The 20,745-nt window shown below is 34.8% G+C and overlaps 1 protein-coding gene across 1 annotated transcript; it reads left to right on the top strand.

The window, feature by feature from the left end:
- The first annotated feature begins 8,078 nt into the window (after positions 1-8,078).
- On the top strand, positions 8,079-11,063 carry LOC143628423 (protein PIN-LIKES 3-like). Its single transcript, XM_077098029.1, has 10 exons — positions 8,079-8,259; positions 8,428-8,507; positions 8,580-8,704; positions 9,337-9,458; positions 9,548-9,703; positions 9,782-9,871; positions 9,951-10,051; positions 10,467-10,519; positions 10,586-10,771; positions 10,939-11,063. Exons 1-10 carry the CDS (start codon positions 8,125-8,127, stop codon positions 11,061-11,063), a joined length of 1,173 nt encoding a protein of 390 aa, XP_076954144.1. The 5' UTR covers positions 8,079-8,124.
- The last annotated feature ends 9,682 nt before the right edge of the window (positions 11,064-20,745 follow it).

Below are 20,745 nucleotides of genomic sequence, written 5' to 3'. Positions count from 1 at the left end.
TGATTCCACTACAGAAAGAATTGTAGGTGCATTCGAAACTCACTTTTTCCTAAAAACCTTGTTAGAAATGCCTCTAATGACATCTAGTCTATTTAATTAAGATTAACAAAATGACCTAATTAACCCTTTAATATATATTAGGTTACTTGATGGGAGTAACCATCTATTTATGAAAGGGTATTACACTAACTTGCTTTTAGATGCCTAACATGTATATAGAGAGACGCAGGGGATACAATCATAACATACAACCCTAATCGATGATCAAGAAATTTCCCTATAAAAAGTTCTCTCAATCCAAGGCATCATAACGATATTCATCATCTTTATCAAAAGTCTCAAGAAAAGTAGGGATGTGAACGGACTGTATCGAAAATAGCAGTACCGAATTTCAAAAAAAAAGTTAGTGTTGCTACAACAAGGACATGGCTAAGGGTTTGAGGATCTCCTAAACTCAGAACTTCCTACATATCTGCTAAGAACAACACCAGTATTATTAGCCTCCTGTAGGAGGGGTCTCATGCAATCAACCTTTGCATGAAAATAAGATACTAGTTCTTGAGATGTGATAAGTAAAGAAATAATAAAGTACAGTGAGAGAATGAGAACGGAATGTTAAGTGCATGGGTTTCCTTTTTATAGGCGCCTCAGGAGTTTTCCATGAGTCAGAACTTCTATAAGAGATCATCTCTTTGGTTTTACTTGTGAAGGTGACTTAACCCATCAGGGCCGTCTCTAAGAATACAAAAAAAAACCCAAGGCCTGGGACATGAAAAATAAAAGACCCTAAAATACAAACTTAAAAACACTTATAAAATTTAGACCAATGTGATAATAATAATAATAATAATAATAATAAAACAAAACAAAACAATCTTTTGTTTTTCTTTTTTTTTAAATGATTCAACTAAAACGTATGTATCTTCGCATTATTCACGATTAGTGTCTTTCTTAACTTGTCTTTTGTTTTTCTCTTTTATGTTTTTGACTATCGGATAAGTGTTAAGACTTTGAAGGCATACTATCTAAACAAACAAATGTTAACATAGCTAATTAACATATAATAAAGCTAACATTAACAAAATAACAAATATAAAATTATTTAACATTAACATATTAAAACAAAAATTAGAGATTAACTCTTAAGTGTGCTAACTAACTAACAGTTAACGTGAACATATAACATTTAACAATTAACAAATAGCCTATTTGAAAATTAATATACGAAACGAAATTAAAATAAGACTAATAAATTATAAAGTATTAAAGTTAATAACCAGAAATAGCCAAATCAAGCTGGCCAGAATGTCGTCGGACGTTCGAACTCGGAAATCAGAAGTCTAATAGCGATGGTCAATGCTGATATCACTGACTCGCTGCTATGTTGGAACAAAATCCTCTGGGATTTTTTTAACTTCAATGGGCCTAGCCCAGAATATATATATAGTTTAAAAGTCCATGGGCCTTCAAAGGGGAGTGAGCCTGGGGCTTGAGCCCTCTCTGCCCTCCCCTTGGGCCAGGCCTGTAACCCATCAAAGGTACTAGGGAGGAAGAGGTTCTTCTTTCAAACACCATGGACTACTCTACAACTCTAGTCCTATACAACACGACCGTATACCCTACAAAGTACCTATTGCGCGCTTGCTTACCAAATAAATCTTCTTTTCCATTCTTTGTAACTACTCTACCAATCATGCACTGTCATCTTATTTTTACCCATAAACTATCCTAGACTTTAAACGATCATTTTTAGTGGCGTTAAACAACCAAAAAAATGAACAAACCCATCATCCAAATCAACAAAAACTAGCTGAAGTTAATATGTTTTAAAATCTTAAATGATTGTCGGAATTGATACCAGAAACGGCGACAGCGGATTTGCCGCTCAGCAAACTAAAACCGGAGGAGGGTTGTCGGAACCACCCCTCCACCTCTTAGTCTAGTGAAGGCAGGATGATACGATCATTAATATTATTTATTTTTAATATATTAATTAAGTTTATCTTTTATTTAGTTTTTCTTATTGTATTATGTTTCTTTATTGTTTATTTTTTCCTATTATTATGTCTTTGGTTTTCCTATATATTTTAATCTTTGTTTGAGAAAAATAATAAGAAAATTGTTTCAACTTTGGTTTCTCTTCTTTATAGATCTTGGAGTCTAACTCACTCTATGGTTCTATCTGGAGATTAACATATCTCAAAGTGGTCTCTATTAACTTGGTGCTTTAATTCATCGTCCTCGTGCCTCCTTCGTCGTGTGAAGACCTGATCATGGCCATGGTCGACAAAATTGATCGGCTATTGATCCAACAAGAATCAAGCGCTGCCCAAGCCAAGTTCAAGTTTGACTCCCTCATTACCACCATGAACCAAATCACCCGCTAACCTTACCGCCACAATCGCCGAAATTTCCAACACCTCCTCGGTGATAACTGACCCAAAACCAACCCTTACACCCTTAATCATGGTATCGCCACTGCCGCCTGTAACCGCTTCTAATGCCGCATCATCCCCAAAGCTCTATCAGTGCCTTATAGCCACATCTCATATCTACTCACCACCATCCGACCTCAAGTCATTTGTTGTTTCAAACTCACCAACAAAAGTAACCTTAGCAACTCCATTCACAGCATCACCTAATTCATAAGCTTACCAAAAGCCCACATAATCACCTTCTACAACTATCCTAAAACCGGGTACAAAACGGACAACAATAAATGCACCTGAACCGGTGCCAAAAACAGCACCATACGTGGTTCCATCCTGATTGAATTAAGTCATGAACTCAATATTTATATAAAACTAATGAACCCATTAGTAGACGAAAACGGAAGATGAGAGTGGCGGCCACCGTGGCGATCGGTCGAGACCACCCCGTTTGAGGTAGTCCGACTTGAATGGCGACCACCATGGAAAACACTTTCCGTTCTTGGTGACAAGAACATTTTGAAGAGACGGGGATACGATCATAAATATTATTTATGTTTAATATATTAATTAAGTTTATCTTTTATTTAGTTTCCTTATTGTATTATTATTAGGTTTCCTTATTGTTTATTTTTCTTATTATTATGTCTTTGGTTTTCCTATATATTGTAATCTTTGTTTGAGAAAAAGATCAAGAAAAATAATAAGAAAATTGTTTCAACTTATGTTTCTCTTCTTCTTTCTAGTTATGGAAGTCTAACTCACTCTACGAATCTATCACAAAGAGGCGTTGAGTCCCCAAGCTTTCTTTAGAAGGCTTTTACTTTAAATCCCATCTTATTTGACTTTTCAGACTTAGTTTATTGCAGCACTATTGTAGTGAGATACTACTAAGCTTGTGGACCTTAAAGTCGTCATGATGAGGTTTCTAGCTTCTGAACTTCTATGCTTAGAAGCTAGTGCTTGTGGCATTTGTCTTCCAAGACTTAATTCTTTATTTCTAAGTTATGTTATATGATCAGTAAGTACCTGTTATGCCAAATATATTTACACGGTTGTTGGGTTTCAATGATGATCAGTCAAACTTTTATTATCAAAAACCGGATTCGATAATAGTTAATTAATTAAACGGGTTAATTAGTATAGACGCAGTGGAAAAATAAGCAAATAATCAACACAAAAAATAAAACCTGACAGGATCACGATTATATACGATACATGCACAACAATTAAAAATCTAGATACTGTGAGAAAGATGCACCTCGGTTAATAACTAATTCGGTTGAGATACCAAGGTTCAACAAACACACGCTACTGAAATGAATTGACGAAACACGAATAGTGGTGGCCTTTGACTACAGCGCCGATGCTTAACTGGAGCATCGATGAGGCAAAATTGTCCAATGGCGGTGACGATGTGGGCCGGCGGTAGCAGCGACAATATGGTCGACAGTATTGTCGGTGGTGGTTGTGGGTGTTCTAGGGAGTTTTGTGCAATCATCCAAGCTCTAATCTCCAACTCCGTGCATCCATTTATATAGAATATGGAGATGCATGCATGTTTACCAAGTAGCAGACATGCATGCATAGGTTGGACAAATGGCAAGGCAAACATGCATACACAATAAGTGGCGAGGCAAACGCGCATCCGCGACAAGTGGCTTGGTAAGTTGCATATGCATCATTACACCGGTACATTTATTAGGTCCATTTATCCTTCTCTCATTTAATACCTGCAATAAGCTTAATAAACAATTATATTATTAAGAGTAAAGTGCCATTTTCGTCCTTGTGGTTTGACAAATAATGCGAATTTAGTCTAAAAGGTTTATTCTTTGCATATGGACCCACCATGTTTCCCAGTTCTTGCCAATTACATCCAAATCACTAACCCGTTAAATTCTATCGTTAAGTTAAGGGCAGACATGTCTTTTCACAATTTCTTTATTATAATACTTATTTAAGTGAACTGCGGTTTTCGTCCCTCTGGTTTGTCCAAATCTGCAGTTTTATTGTTGTGGTTTCAAATTTGCAATTTTCTTCCATATGGCTTTATTTCACTTGCAATTAAACCTGAATTCTCTAATCTCGTTAAGTCCGGTTATTAATCCATTTGCGTGCCCATCATGTGACGATCATTTTTGTCATTTTTCTCCCAAATAAACCTTAGTCCTAATTCTCGACCCCCTCGCGTGAGGGGTGGGGTGTATTTGGGGAAAAAGGAAAAAAGAATGAACAAAACTGCCCCTCAGGTGAAGGGCACGCTGATGAGTTTAACGACCATACTGAACGAGATTAGGGAATTCGGGTTTAATTGCAAGTGAAATGAAACCATATGAAAGAAAATTGCAAATTTAAAACTACTGGACTAAAACTGCAGATTTGGAAAAACCAGATGGATGAAAACGGCAGTTCACTTAAATAAGTATTATAATAAAGAAGAGTGAAAAGATACGTTTGCCCATGACTTAACGATAAAATTTAACGGAGTTAGTGATTTGGATGTAATTGGCAGTAACTGGGAAACGTGGAGGGTCCATATGCAAAAAATAAACTTTTTGGACTAAATTCGCATTATTTGACAAACCATAAGGACGAAAATAGCACTTTACTCTATTATTAATAATGAGTATTAATAATATGAACCCATTAATGATCAAAATATAACTATGTTTCGTTTCGCATATCGTTCGTAATTATCATTTAAACCAATTAAGTGGATTTTAGTTTGTTGCCTATGGTGTAACTTTTACGGGTCACAACTTGGTCTGTCGTGTTAATTAATTAGATCGGTCCATTTTTCCAATAACAGTACCAGTATTGGCATTTATAAATAATGTTTCTCTCTATATGGTATTGGTAGCTACCGGATTTCAAGAAAAGCGGGTACCGAATTCCATACCTAATCTACCAATAATGAGGTTTTGATACTGCATGAGTACTAGTATCGGTACTTGGGTCTCAAATGCTCATCCCTATTTTTAAGTTGAAGAGGTTTGGTTCCATTTTAACGGGTTTCGATTCAAGACCAGTTTGGTCCAGTACCCAAGGTTCAGTTCCAAGACGGGTTTACAATAGAGATCTCACACCGATTACAAATCGACGGTGTGGTTTGGTTCAAGCCGATTACAAACAGATGGTTCTGTTTGGTCTCAAAACAGCGTCACTCAAACCAGCTTTTAGAGTAGTTTGGTTTCGGACCACGTTGCAATTCGGGAACATTTTTTTTTTATTCGCTTCTAGTATCCATATGACTATATCTAATGTTGAAATCAGAATTGTAATGAGAGGAGGGCTAGATCGAACAAGCAGGTCCGAGTCGGCCCATCCATATAAAATAAAACGATAGGGCTTTAAGGTCTCTTTTTATGTGGTGCACATTAGAAAAAAGCTGTTGAATCCAAGGAGAAAATATTAAAGGAGAGAATAATTATTCAAAGAATATCAGAAAGTTGACACCAAGCAATGATAGATTCTCCGTCTTTTTCATTCTTCTTTTGATGTGAAAAACTATTATTGATTCTCATCTTTTATCTGCCGATAAACTAAGAACATCACATCTTAAGGTTAAAGTAAAAAACACCAAGTTAGATAAAAATAAGAAGTATGAGAAGAATTTGTTATTACATAAAAAACCTTTTAAAAACAATTAAAAAAATAATAAAAAATCATAACTCAAAATATAAATAACAAACTAAAATGTTTCCGCCATCATTCCTGTTCAAAAAATAATAAAAAAAAATGACGAAAAGACATAATGTCGAGATCAAAGACACGATGACGAAAATGAACAAAAGACACAATTATAACTAAAAAAGACATAATATATCGCAAAATATAACACAACGCCGAACAATATATAGCACAATGTTGAGTAATATATCACAATATAAAGAAAAAAAGAACACTACGTTAAGGAAAAAAGACACAATCAATGACGAAAATAAACACAAAACACAATGATAAACAAAAAGACACAACGACTTTTTTCACTTACCATTGTTTTTTTTAAACGAGAAAGACGTTGAAAACATTTTTGTGTTTTTACTTTTTATGTTTTTTTTATTAATTTTTACTTTTTATTTTTTATTTTTGTTGAGAATTTTTTTTGTGGCTACAAATCCTTTTTAATTTTGTTCCCATTTGAATAATAATAACTTGACCCGTATTAATTGCTAAGTGTTTTCAATCAATCTATAAGTGCATTTGCAAATCACGCGCATACATTGAAATCTACAGATTGTTTTTTTGAAGACGTTTCACTAAAAAACTTATGTGCAAGCTCTTCTTGGTGTAGACTTTGCCCAACTACTTCTGAGATCTTCTAAAGTTTGCACAGTGTTAAACACCACACCCTACCAATACTCACTATCCACCACCACCACCACCCACCGTCCGCCACCACTACCCACCCACTGTCCGCCACTACCACCGTCCACCACCACCCACCCACCCACCCCACTGTCCGCCACCACCACCGTCCACCGCCACCACCATCGTCTACTACCATCGTCCAACACCACCACCACCACCTACAACCACCACCTCCACCAACCACACCGCCTTCTACCACCACCGCCACCACCACCCACCCACCCCACTGTCCACCACCACCACCGTCCACCGCCGCCACCACCACCATCGTCTACTACCATCGTCCAACACCACCACCACCGCCAACCACCACCTCCAACAACCACACCGCCTTCTACCACCACCGCCACCAACCACCACCACCCACCGTCCGCCACCACCACACCCCACTACCACTATCACCATCCAGTACCACCACCCACTACCACAGTTCGTACACCATCATAAGTTTATTTTAGGAATCTACAGACGTTAAAAGAGAAACAGTCTTCTTCTTGCAGACTGCATATGTTTGGTCCACATCTTCTTCTACAAATATCTGCACATGTGGTCCGCAGACCACAGACATTTTACCTCTGAAAAATAAACAACACCTAACTTGACTTGACATACGTTTTTCCTCTTCTAGTAAAACGATTACATGCACTAATAGTAAATTAATAAATCAACCCATTAATGTAACGTGATAACTAGTTAGAGCATTCTCAACCTATCACCCATCCTCATCTTTATAATTACACTAAAATACATTACATTTCTCTCCACTGCTCAATTAATAATATTTTTTTATAAATTTATCATTATAGTTTCTCTCTTCTCTACTCACAACCAATTTAAAACATATTAAAAAATAAATATGGGCAAACTTTGTTTTCTCATACAAAAAATCACTACATTTTCTCACTCTACCTTCTCACTATACTCTATAATTTACACTCACAACCATTCAAAACTCTACCCTATAATTTACAAACTTACCTCACATACTTTTAGGAGATAGGATGAGAATATTCATAGTGTCCCTAAAGTTTAAGGATAAAATGAACCGTTTATCAATTTGGCAAGTCCGGCCAACAACATACAGTTTTGTTTACTATTTCTCTAAACCATAGTCATTAGTTTGGGTTAGAAATCCCGTAAACATATACATGCATCTTTTTTAAGTGACTTGATAGAATCCCAATATTGTCCCCACTTGAATAATATTCCAGTTATTGTTGGATTTAGATATTACATATTTACATGCCAACCTTAACTTCATAATCTATATGAAGATTTGTTAGTTTTCTTACTCTGGAATTTGCAACAGTTCGTTTTAAGGATGGGGTTTGTAGATCTGTTTTCTGCTGCTTCTATGCCTATTCTCAAAGTACTCATCGTCACTGCACTTGGCTCTTTTCTAGCTTTGGATTCTGTTGATATCTTTGGACAAAGTATAATAAAGCAAGTCAATAAGGTAAGTTCTTGATGTTCCATTATATAATCAATAAAGTGCAAATATGGTAAATACAAATTACATACTTGGGATCCAAAGGAACATTTTATGATGTTTTATGATTCAAGAATATTGCATACTGGTTTAAAGATTCAAATTTTCTGAATAATATTCTTTCTGTGTGATCAGCTTGTGTTCTTTGTGTTCACTCCATCACTTGTGGGAAGCAATCTTGCTAGAACAATCACTCTTGAAAGTGTGATTTCTATGTAAGTTAACTTCCTTTTGTTGGTTTAAACTTATTAAGTCATGGTTTGAAGATTAACTGTCAAAAATTGCAGGTGGTTTATGCCTGTCAGCATTCTTCTGACATTCATAATTGGATCAGCACTTGGGTGGGTGCTTTTGATCATCACTAGACCCCCTCAACATCTAAAGGGCCTCATTCTTGGTACTTGTGCAGCAGGTAAATTACTTGTACCGTACAATCCCTAAAGCATCAAAGGGAAATGCTTAGAAGAGTAGGTCAGGTTAAACACTATATATGGCTGTGGGACTAGCCTACATGATAATTGTTAGTCTTTTAGGTGAGAGATGTTGTGTTCTATCCCAGACAAGGAGTTAAATAGGCGTAATTTAGGAGTGAGTAGAGTTAGAGGTAACATTTACGTTAAAAAAAGAGTTTAAACACTATCATTTCAGTCTGTATTAGTATTAGTGGACACTTTAGTACGTGGCACCTGGAAGTTATTGTTGGGTTATATTTATTAACATATATTGTAAGCCTGAAAGAAGTTTGAGAAATAAATCACCATACTATTATACTTTCACCTTAGATTAAATCAGGTTAGCATAAGTTACATTTCGTTAGGAAGCTATAGCCATCATTTATATTTGGTGCGCGAGGTTAGAAATCAGCTGCAGCGCTAGAGGACACTTGCCAAACACAGGCTAATTAGTAGTTATAAAGTCAATATCATTTTGTCAACTTCTCCGGTCGACATGGTCATGATTTTCCCATTAAACCCCTCTAGATCGATAAAAGGAATTTTGGATTGTGATTATGTTTATGATTATGATTATGATCATGCTTGACAGGAAACCTGGGAAGCTTGCCAATGATCATAATACCGGCTGTATGCAAAGAGAAAGGCAGTCCCTTTGGTGATCCTAATGTTTGTCATGAGTTCGGCATGGCTTATGCTTCACTATCTATGGCAGTATGTACTTTTACTCCTAAAGTTTTTAAATTCATTTGTGTTTCAACGGCTATATACATATCCATCAATCTTAATGATAAATTCATCAGATTGGAGCTCTCTTTTTGTGGACTTACGTTTACAACCTAGTGCGTGTATTCTCGGTTAACTCCCAAGATTCGGGTAACAATGTTGTGGCTTCTGTCCTGACTGAAAGTTTGCTTCCATCATCTTCATCTACTGTTAACAAGAATGGAAAATGGAAGGTCTATTTATCTTTTTTCGCTTTTGATTCTAAGACTGATTACTCACCTCAAATATGAAAACATAATGTGCATGATCAGGTGACAACAGAAAAGATTAAACAACACTTGTGGAACTTTTCCAGACAGGTTAACTTGAAAGCTGTGTTTACACCAGCAACCACTGGAGCGGTACGGCGCTTAATGTTTATAAACCTCTGTCTATAGTTATTTATCGGTCAAGCATAACAATTTGTGCTTAATCTTAAAGATTGTGGGCTTTATGATTGGGACAATCCCGCCAATGCGCAGGCTACTAATAGGCACCGCGGCTCCCCTCAGAGTGATCCAAGATTCTGCATCTTTAGTAGGGTACAGTCTCAGATTTTCATTTTTGTGGGTCTCATAATATTTCAAAATTCATTTTGTGGGTCACAAGATCTACACGGTTTATTATTTCTAGGCGTGTTTTTTAGATGTTTGTGTACTTCTAAGCAGTTCGCTACCCCAGCAAACAAACTTGTTGGGTGGCAAGTGTATGCATTCCGATTGTCACCTAAGTGGACAACTGCACAAGCAAACTCCTAAAAAAATTGTTAGAACTTGAATGAGTTTGTTTGCATGGGTAGCAAACTGCCTAGAAGTACAAGAACATTCAAAAAAACGACTAAAAGTACTTAGATTAATCCCAAAACCATCTACGGATCCAAAAAATATCCCTATGATGAGAATGGGACCCACATAACAAAAGAACTAATGGATCCTATTGATGATCATTTTGTATTAGGGACGCAGCAATCCCAACCATGACAATGATTATGGGCGGTAACCTCTTAAGAGGTAAACACAAAACATAAATCGACAGTCAGCGTATTCAGTTGCTTGAGATATAGATGTAATGTGCAGGTCTCAAAGGATCTGGCATCTCATCGTCACTTATCGTTGGAATAGTAGCAGTGCGGTTTATCTTCTTGCCATGTTTTGGAATTTTAATCGTCAAAGGAGCAATTTACTTTAGCTTAGTCCATGTAGAACCTCTCTATCTTTTCGTTCTTCTACTACAATATGCGCTTCCACCAGCCATAAACATTGGTATGTGTTGGGGCGGCTGATTTTGTTAGATAGAATATACTACTTGTTAATCATAGTTATCTCTAAGATAGTTACAATAAACTCTAACTTGTATATTCTCTCAAATGGATTTGACTATCTATTTGTCTTGAATTTTTGACTAGTTTGTGAGATTGTTCATATGACAGGTACAATTACACAACTATTTGGAGCTGGTGAGACAGAGTGTTCCGTGATTCTGTTGTGGGCCTATGGATTGGCATCGCTTTCACTTACCGTTTGGTCAATGTTTTTCATGTGGCTCGTGGCTTAGTTATCAATCAAAACATTGGTGTTGTAAGTTGTTTGATCGTGTATCGCAGAATCTTTTGTCAATAGTTTTCGTTTTTTAATTGTTAATATGTTGGTTTCGAATGACAAATCCAATCCTTGGAAAGATAGAAGTCATGAAAATTAGCCTATGAGGTCTGGTCAATCTAGCTTCTGTCCTGAAATATTCTTTCATTTAGACTCTAAACCGATATATTTGAACTACATAAGACGATGAGAACGAGTCTGATTGAGTGTATTTGAACAGACCAATATTGGTCAACAAGGCCGGATTTGGGCCTGATGAGAACGAATTTGATTGAGTGTATTTGAATTTTGAACCGACCAATATTAGTCATTGGTCAATGATGACCAACGGGTCAATGTTTGTCCGTAAGGGTTAATATTATTAACTGGTTACTAATAAGAGTCAAATAAGGTCAATGATAGTCAAACATAACCACTGTAACTCAAGACATGTATGGCCTATATTGGTAAATTATGCTTGACAAGAGTCAATATATTATACCTTTGGAATTTGTTGGTTAATAATCGTCGGGTATCAAAAATAGTACCCATTAGTTGGTTAAAGTAAATAATCTTCGGGATTTTAAAACATATTTTTTTACTTCATTTTAATATTTATTTATATAAATTTATGTGTTTAACCAACAAAATATGAATTAAAATATAATTAATTGCATACACATCATTATTACCATAAACCACTTGAAATATATTGAAATATTTAAATTTTATATTGATAAAAAAAAATTTAAATATTAAAAGATAATTTCCTACTTTGTTGCGCATACAGATAATGTAATGAAAATACATATACCCAAATAAACGTTGTTTTCTATGTGATGAAGCTGGTATAAAGAAGTATTAATAGACCAAACTAGAAGGAAATCAAAAAAAATATTAATAAAAATCAGGCATATAATTCGGGTATATGGTGTTGGGTAATTGGGTCAGGTATCCTCTAATTCCATACCCGCCCCACGGTCCCAATGTCCCATGCTTGCAAATAAATATATATATTTTTTATAATCTCATACTCGGTCTCATACTCAAATACCCGTCTAGCTTTTTTGTTGTCCCTAAAGACATGTGAGTCATCGTAGCTAGTTAGAAACTAATATGAGTATATGACTCGCTAGCCGCTACAAACCCAATTTGCCCTTAAGATCTAATAACACATATTAGGGTCCGTCATGCTCCATTAAAAGCTATGATGACTCTTAAGACCTAATATGGGCCGTTAGGACATCTATTATTGTTGACTATGATCTAATATGTCTCACTATAACCATGTCTGACTTAAATTAGAGTTTGAGATTTTTCTGAGTTATGTCCCCCAATGCAAAATAACCAAATGAAAATCTAACTTGGGTTTTACAATATTGACACATGCTTGAACCCAAGCTTTCCTAACGCCCATCTACTCTACAAACAGCCTAAATGAAAACACCTGAGCGCTACAACTTTTATTGGACTTATACAGAGCCCAAATGCCACATTCGGCCCGAGCAATTTTCCTATCCATGCTGTACACCTTATTGCTATGCTTACTACACTTATAATACATGAAAACATAGTAAAGTTAAAATATAAAGTACAACCAAAACAAGAATGGTGAAAAAAATCTAATCCATTAATATTAGATTTGGATGATGGAGATTAATTTAAGAATATAAATTGATGAAAATGGCATGAATGTAATAACCCACTTATGATTACTTTCTCGCTTCACATACAAGTCACATTTTAATTCCTCCATCATTTTAAAATATCTGTAACTTTTTCATACGAACATTTTTTTAAAAACTTTTTTACCATAATAATAAACGTTTTTTAATCTTTAATATGCATATCATATTGTTATATATTAATAAAAAAAATTTAGTGGATTTTTTTATATTATGTTTTTTGGATGTCCAATATGTTTTTTAATTGAGTTTTTATGTGCATTGTGTTATAGATTTTGGTCATTGTGTTTTTCAATTGATACTCGTATTAAAGATAGAAATTAAAACAAAGATTACATCATTGTGTCTTTTTGTTCATCACTGTGTCTTTATGTTCAACATTTGTCTTTCTACTTATCATTGTGTTTTAGTCATTGTGTTCAATATTCACTTAAGTTGAAGTATTATGTTCATTGTGTATTAAGTTTGAGTCATTGTGTAATATGTAGATTCCATTGTGTTTTACATTTCAGGTCATTGTGTTTTATTTATTTACCATTGTATCTTACGTTTCGAGCCATTGTGTTATATGTATTCATTATTGTGTTTTACGTTTCAGGTTATTGTGTAATATGTATTCATCATTATGTTTTATGTAATAGATAGTTTGTTGGTATTTTACATTATATTTAGGCTGAGGGTAGTGGGGCACAGACCACGGGGCGCGGACGATCTGGCAGCCGCGCACACCACTACCACCTTTGCGTGAACGGGGGAGCGGATGGCCGGGGCGAGCCGGTACACGGGACTCAAAAGTGCCGTTAAGGATGCGGAAGTGCTCAAAAGAGTCGTTGGATGGTTGGGTTTTAAAAAAGTTTTTTTAACCTATAAATACCAATCCACACACTCCATTTTAATTAAAACTCACATCATTTTCTCTTATTCTCTTAAAAACCACACTTTCCCTCTACCAAAACTATATTTCTCTCTATTTTTATAATTGGCATCGTCTTCGTCTTCCAATTCTTCCGAAGAAGACGAACTCATTTGTCAAGTGGTTCAAACGACGATAAATTCTTTGATCGATCGAAAACGCCCCCGAGCCCCATTATTCCGGCAACCACGTCTTCGTGATCGAAAGACTGCTAATGAAACTTTGATACGTCACTATTTTAGCCCCGATCCCGCATATCGTGAGGAAAGTTTTAAAACTCGTTTTCAAATGACTATACGATTATTCATGCGTCTACCAAATGAATTGTCGGAGCACTTTGAGTATTTTCAACAAATGGATGACTTTAGAGGTAATCCTGAGTTCATGGCTACTCAAAAAATTACCGCCGCTATTCGGCAACTAGTGTATGGTGTTGGCTCGGACATGTTGAACGAGTAACTACAAATGGCTTAAAAGACCGGACGCGATTCGCTTAACCACTTTTGTAGAGGTATATAGTTTTAATATAACTTTATTGTTTACATTTATTTATATAATTTTAAAAATTTAGATAACTTATATGTAACATCCCACTTTTGAATATAAATAAAATATCTTAGATCATACTCAAAGATAGTTAAACAATGTGCTTGATAGGTATAACAAAGCTTTATAATATAAGATGGTTGGACATGTATCTAAAATTAATAAATGAGTAAGTCATAAGTAAAATGAGTATATAAGGTATTAGATATTGAAACAAACGATTAGTATTATGAGACACCGTATAATCATTAAAAATATATTATGTTTGACTTTGTTCCGTTTTTTAATGAAACTTAGGTCGAAACATAGAGAGAAATGAGCCCGTTCGAATGGCATAACCGTAATTTCATAAAACGTTACATTTTATAAGTTATGAGACAAAAATAAGATTTGAGCTAAATTAATTATATTAATATAATAATAATATCATATGAATTATGAATTTCAAAGTGTGTGTGTGCATGCATAGCATTAAAGGTGAAAGGAGTAATGATAATTTAATTTTAAAAATTGTATAGAAGTACACGTATGTATATTGTACTTCTTTAGTCCTTTTCTTCCTAATTAAGATATATAATCGTGCATATAACCGACTAAGTCTGTCAAACAAGTATTTATAAAACCAAGTTTGTTTACTGATGTAGATGTCGTTCTCTAATCAAAAACAAGTATTTATAAAACTTAAATACCTATAACTAGTACGAGTAAGTAAGGTCGTCTCCACAGGGAATCAGTGGAAAGTGCAAGCAAAGTTCATAATTAATTATTAATTAACTAAGATGGACAGACGATATCAAGCGGTTTATAAAAGATGATTTAGTAAAACACGATTACTTTAAGTGTACTGTAAACAATAATGAGGAAATGTGATGAACAACTAAGATGGACAACTGTACCCCGGTTTACCCAATTACCAGTTTAATATATGAAAATCAGTTATAAGCAATGACTAACGATTATTGGTTCAATAACATAAGAGCTAACCCTACATGTGATGAACACAACCAGAAAAGTGATGCAAAGTTTGATAATCAAAATCATAAATTATTTAAACAATCAATTCATAATGTAAAACAAGATCAAAGACATTCAATCAAGTTTATAATAATTCAAAACATGGAATCTGATCAAAGTTAGTTTACACAAAACCCTAGCCTAAAGTGAATACAATGGTTTAGCCTGACATCGGCATCACGAAGGATTCACTTATCTGATGAGAGGACGAAAGCATGCGATGAATGGACGAACCGGAGGCTTCGGGATAATGCAAAATCGTCCTAGGGCTTGTACTTGGTTGCTAGAATGAAGGTTATCTCAGATGGGGGCTGTAAACTAAATATATTAAAGTTTGGTTTAATTTTCCCGTCTAGAAGGACTTTAGCGCGGCGCTAACGTCCAGGGGTGAGACCTTAGCGTCGCGCTAAGGTCTACTTTCCTGATTTGAGACTTTAGAGTAGCTCTAAGGTCCCTTAGCGACGCGCTAAGGGTGTCTGACACATCCTCTTTTTTTTCTTCTTTTATTTTGCATAGGAAAGCATGCCAATCATCATAAGTCTTCTACATCTTCATTCCAAGCCCGTAATTCATCCCGATAAGCGTTCTTAACGTCAAGTATCCTGAAACACATAAACACGCTTGAAGTACCAAAGTTCACATAATATTTAAACTAAAAGTAAACAAATAATATAATAATATACATGACTTTTACCCGACCATCAGCACTCCATGCTTAGCCACACCTCTTTTATGAACACATTCGCTAGCGCTTCTGACGAGATGGCCTCTCGTATAGGCAGAAAGTGAGCATTTTTTTGTTAAATGGTCCACTATCACTCAAATGGTATCATGAAGCTTAGCTGTGCGTGGTAGCTTAGTTATAAAATCCATGGTGATGTGTTCCCATTTCCATTCTGGTATATCTAAAGGCTTCATCTTCCCATAAGGTTTCTGGTGTTCTACATTGACTTGCAAGCAAGTTAAATAATTACTAACATAATCTACTACATCATTCTTCTTTCCCGGCCACCAATAGTCTCTCTTCAAGTCCAGATACATCTTAGTGGATCTCGGATGGATTGAATATCTTGACTTATGAACTTAATCTAAGATTCAACCCCTAAGATTTCCATGGCGTTGAATCCAAATACGATCAAACCTAGTCTTAACACCATGAGTGTTTTCCATCAGCTTGCCTTGCTGTCCGAAAATTCTTTCCTTATTCATTAACCCTTCATCGGTGAGCACCTCAGAGTGCGCCTTGATGATTTCTTCGAAGAGATCTGAGTTAATAATCAACTTATGACTTCACGGTTGCAATGACTTCTTCATTCTTACGGCTTAGCACGTCGGCGACCAAATTAGCTTTACCAGGGTAGAACTTGATATCACAGTCATAGTCCTTTATCAACTCCAACCATCTTCTCTCTCTCATATTTAGTTCATTTTGTTCAAAGAAATACTTCAAACTCTTATGATCGGTGTAGATAGTACAATTGGTACAATATAAGTAGTGTCTCCAAATCTTGAGAACAGGACCGACTCTACCATAGAAGTAGGTGAAGCAGGGGCTTTAGGCCTCCATTTATAAAAGGCCTCCAAATTTAAAAGGGTTAATATATGTTTCAGAAAACAAACGGGAAGAAATTTTCAGTTGCTCTGTTTTTCTTGGTTAAGTAAGACAATAGAGAAGATGACATTGGGGAAGATAAGAGATTCTATTTACATTTTTACCCTTAACAAGCACCCGTATGAACTGATGTATCAAAAGGTGAAAAGAAAAGTTACTCTACTTTTGTCATGTCTCATTTTATTTTTTTATATCTAAAAATAATGTTTTGTTATTATGATTATGAATTCAAACAAATATTTAGGATTTATTAATATTAAAAAACATAGTTATAAACTAAGTTGTATCTATTGCAACCGTTTTAAATATATTTTTAGTTTCGCTTCTAAATGTATATAGAAACTAAGAATATATATTAAAATATAAATAAGAAATAAAGTGGATTAAACAGTATGAAAAAAATAATAATAATATGTTAACACAATATTATTTAAACTAGATGGGTGTCCGCGCGATGCAGTGGGAAACACATACCTTTGTAATCATATAACAAGTTTATGGGTGTTCGTTGTTCGATTTGAAACTGAAAAACGTTCAAACCGGTCATTGGTTTGATGTTACCGTTGATTTTTTTCATTAACTTTTGGCCGGTCGTTTTCAATTTTCAAAGGTTCGTTTCGATTATCGACAACAAAAACCTTACTAACGGTTTGACCCACGGTTTAATTTACAAACCATCAAAACAAGACCGTAAACGCCTCTACGTAAAATGCTACTTTTTTAAATGGAAAAAACTATAACAATATGATATTCAAATTAAAGAGAAAAGCATGCTCCTTTCTATTGTGTAAATTCATTAATAAAATATTGATGCATAAAAAAGTTATTAATGTTTAAAAATCATGAGGAAAGTTGAGTTAAAAATGAAAATATAAATCACATATGAGTGAAAGATCAAGGAACAAAGTTGCTAACTATTTTTAAATTTTTAAAAAGTAAAGCAAAGTGAAAAGGTTAATGTTGTAACTATTATTTAATGACCATATTTGACTCTTTTAGTGGTGTTAGTGCACGGTTTTGGTGTCCGTAGCGATCGAATAAGTTATAGATAGTCTAGAATGTATATTTAATGTAAATGACCCATTCGCTATGGATTGTATAGCAAATTAGGCCCATTCGTTAGTTATCTAGACTAGTTCGTTAAGGTATAAGCCCATTCGTTATGGAAGCATAACGAATGAGGGCTAGTTCGTTAAGATATTACCATTCGTTATGGAAGCATAACGAATGGAGTCTAATTCGTTATGAAGGTATAACGAACTAGACGTAACTTAACGAACTAGAGCATACGGCCTATAAATAGGCATATCCATGATCATAATTAGCATGTACATATTTAGTGTAACACCCCGTAACCGCAGCGGAAACGTACACGGGATGCAACAGACACATCTGATATCAACAGCATTGCTTATAAAGAAAATACCACTACATTAATTTATAACATATTACATTGTTGCGAGTTTCATTACTGTCTAGGTGTTACACACAAATTTTACCGATAAGACATTAATAAATTCATTACAAAACAAAGAGCAGCAAGCTTCCAACAGGTAGCACAGATAGTTAAGCACATATCAATCATTCCAACTTGGGCATACCTAGAAAACATGTAAAGAAAACGGGTCAACTACGAATAGTTGGTGAGTTTCACTAATTTAAATAAACACTGACAAATCATTTTAATAATCATTTATTAACAATATAATCATGCTGGGAACTATGTTACCCCAGAACATTTCCAATAACTTTCTGGGAACTATGTTACCCCAGAACAATAATAACCCCTGGGAACTATGTTACCCCAGAACAATAACAACCCCTGGGAACTATGTTACCCCAGAACAACAATAACCCCTGGGAACTATGTTACCCCAGAATAATAATAACCCCTGGGAACTATGTTACCCCAGAATAATAATAACCCCTGGGAACTATGTTACCCCAGAACAATAATAACCCCTGGGAACTATGTTACCCCAGAACAATAATAACCCCTGGGAACTATGTTACCCCAGAACAATGTAACCCCTGGGAACTATGTTACCCCAGAACAATAACACATTATAAACATTTTATATATTCTATGCATCAGTCCATATATATATAAATGTACAAGTATTTCCATACGATCGGTATGTACTTAAATACTTTAAATAAGACATGTTTTCCGCCCCGGGAAAATATAATTAAAACAATTCATTAAAAGGGGCTCGTGAAAACTCACCTTTTTGTGAGATGGTGAGTAATATAAGGAACAGCTACGTGCCTGGATCTGTAATATAATATCTAGTCGTTACTATATAATTCCCATAACTTAAAGACGTATCAATCGGTACATCTGGGAACATTGTTAACCCAGTACTGTACTCGATTCGGGGACAATGTTAACCCCGTGACACTTCTAAGGACTCAGATTGACATTGCTTAGAGTTTGACAGTCAAATTAGTTAAGGTGATGAAATTATAGCTCGGTTTGACACCCCGTTTGGCCGTGGGGCCCGTTTCCGGTATTTCGGTGCCGGAAACGGTAAAATCGGGTAAAATTACCCAAATCATCCGAATTATTTTCGGATGATTTATTTTTACTTAATTTACTTAGATTTATGAAATAGTCTATTTTTAGAGTTTTCATGTACCAGTCAGCTCGCTTATGCGAACTTTGCCGGTTTACACGTTTTAAGCTTTAAAAACTTGTTTTTATGTTCTTTTTAGCACAAATAATTACCCGATTAGTCTTGGGTCATGAAATTTTGCACAAAACTTAATTTGACAGAAAGGAATTTTGTAAAAATTTTCCAGAATTATTTTCTTATATTTATATTTATTTATCTATTTTTAAATCTTATTAAAATACTAAATATATCAAAAATACCAAAACACTTTAGAAAAATCCCAAGTTTTTCTGGGATGATCTTTATCATCCTCATAACTTTCTGGAATTTTCCCAGATTTATTTTCCTACATTTACATTTATTTATCTATTTTTAAATCTTGTTAAAACACTAAATATATCAAAAATACCAAAACACTTTAGAAAAATCCCAAATTTTTCTGGGATGATCTTTATCATCCTCATAACTTTCTGGAATTTTCCCAGATTTATTTTCCTACATTTACATTTATTTATCTATTTTTAATCTTGTTAAAACACTAAATATATCAAAAATACCAAAACACTTTAGAAAAATCCCAAATTTTTCTGGGATGATCTTTATCATCCTCATAACTTTCTGGAATTTTCCCAGATTTATTTTCCTACATTTACATTTATTTATATATTTTTAAATCTTGTTAAAACACTAAATATATCAAAAATACCAAAACACTTTAGAAAAATCCCAAATTTTTCTGGGATGATCTTTATCATCCTCATAACTTCCTGGAATTTTTCCAGAATTTAAAACTTATTTTTCAAGCCATTTTCACCCAAAACCGAGCTAGAAAGCCCTAGAACTCGTTTCACCGAAAAGCCTACTTAGACTTTTCCAACTGAGCTCAAATTTTGTGGGTGACTTTTATATGTTATAAAAAGCTTATCTTAAATTTTCCGGAATTTTTCATCATGTTTTGCTATTTTTCACTATTTTTGGCCAAAACCGAGCATTAAATTCACCAAATATTCATCTTTTATCCAAAAATTACCAAAAATTCACAGATCTCATATTTTCATGTGTAGATCATCTCTGTGAAATTTCGTGACCCGACTCTAAGCACACGTAAATCTGTCCATTTTTCATAAACACACGAAAACCGACTATTTTGTGTTTTCTAGCTTTAGATCGCAAGGATCTCGGTTTCTAGCCTTTGCTAGCCGCTAGATACAACACTTACAAGCACATCAACACCACACCAAGCAAGTTATACCCACAATCAAGCCATTTCTTTC

The sequence above is a fragment of the Bidens hawaiensis genome, unplaced genomic scaffold, assembly GCF_021521415.1.
Source record: "Bidens hawaiensis isolate Kalapana, Puna unplaced genomic scaffold, B.hawaiensis_p1.1 tig00004973_1, whole genome shotgun sequence".
Classification (NCBI taxonomy): domain Eukaryota; kingdom Viridiplantae; phylum Streptophyta; class Magnoliopsida; order Asterales; family Asteraceae; genus Bidens; species Bidens hawaiensis.
The sequence above is the reverse complement of the archived record's forward strand: the minus strand, read 5'-3'. Positions and strand labels throughout refer to the sequence as shown.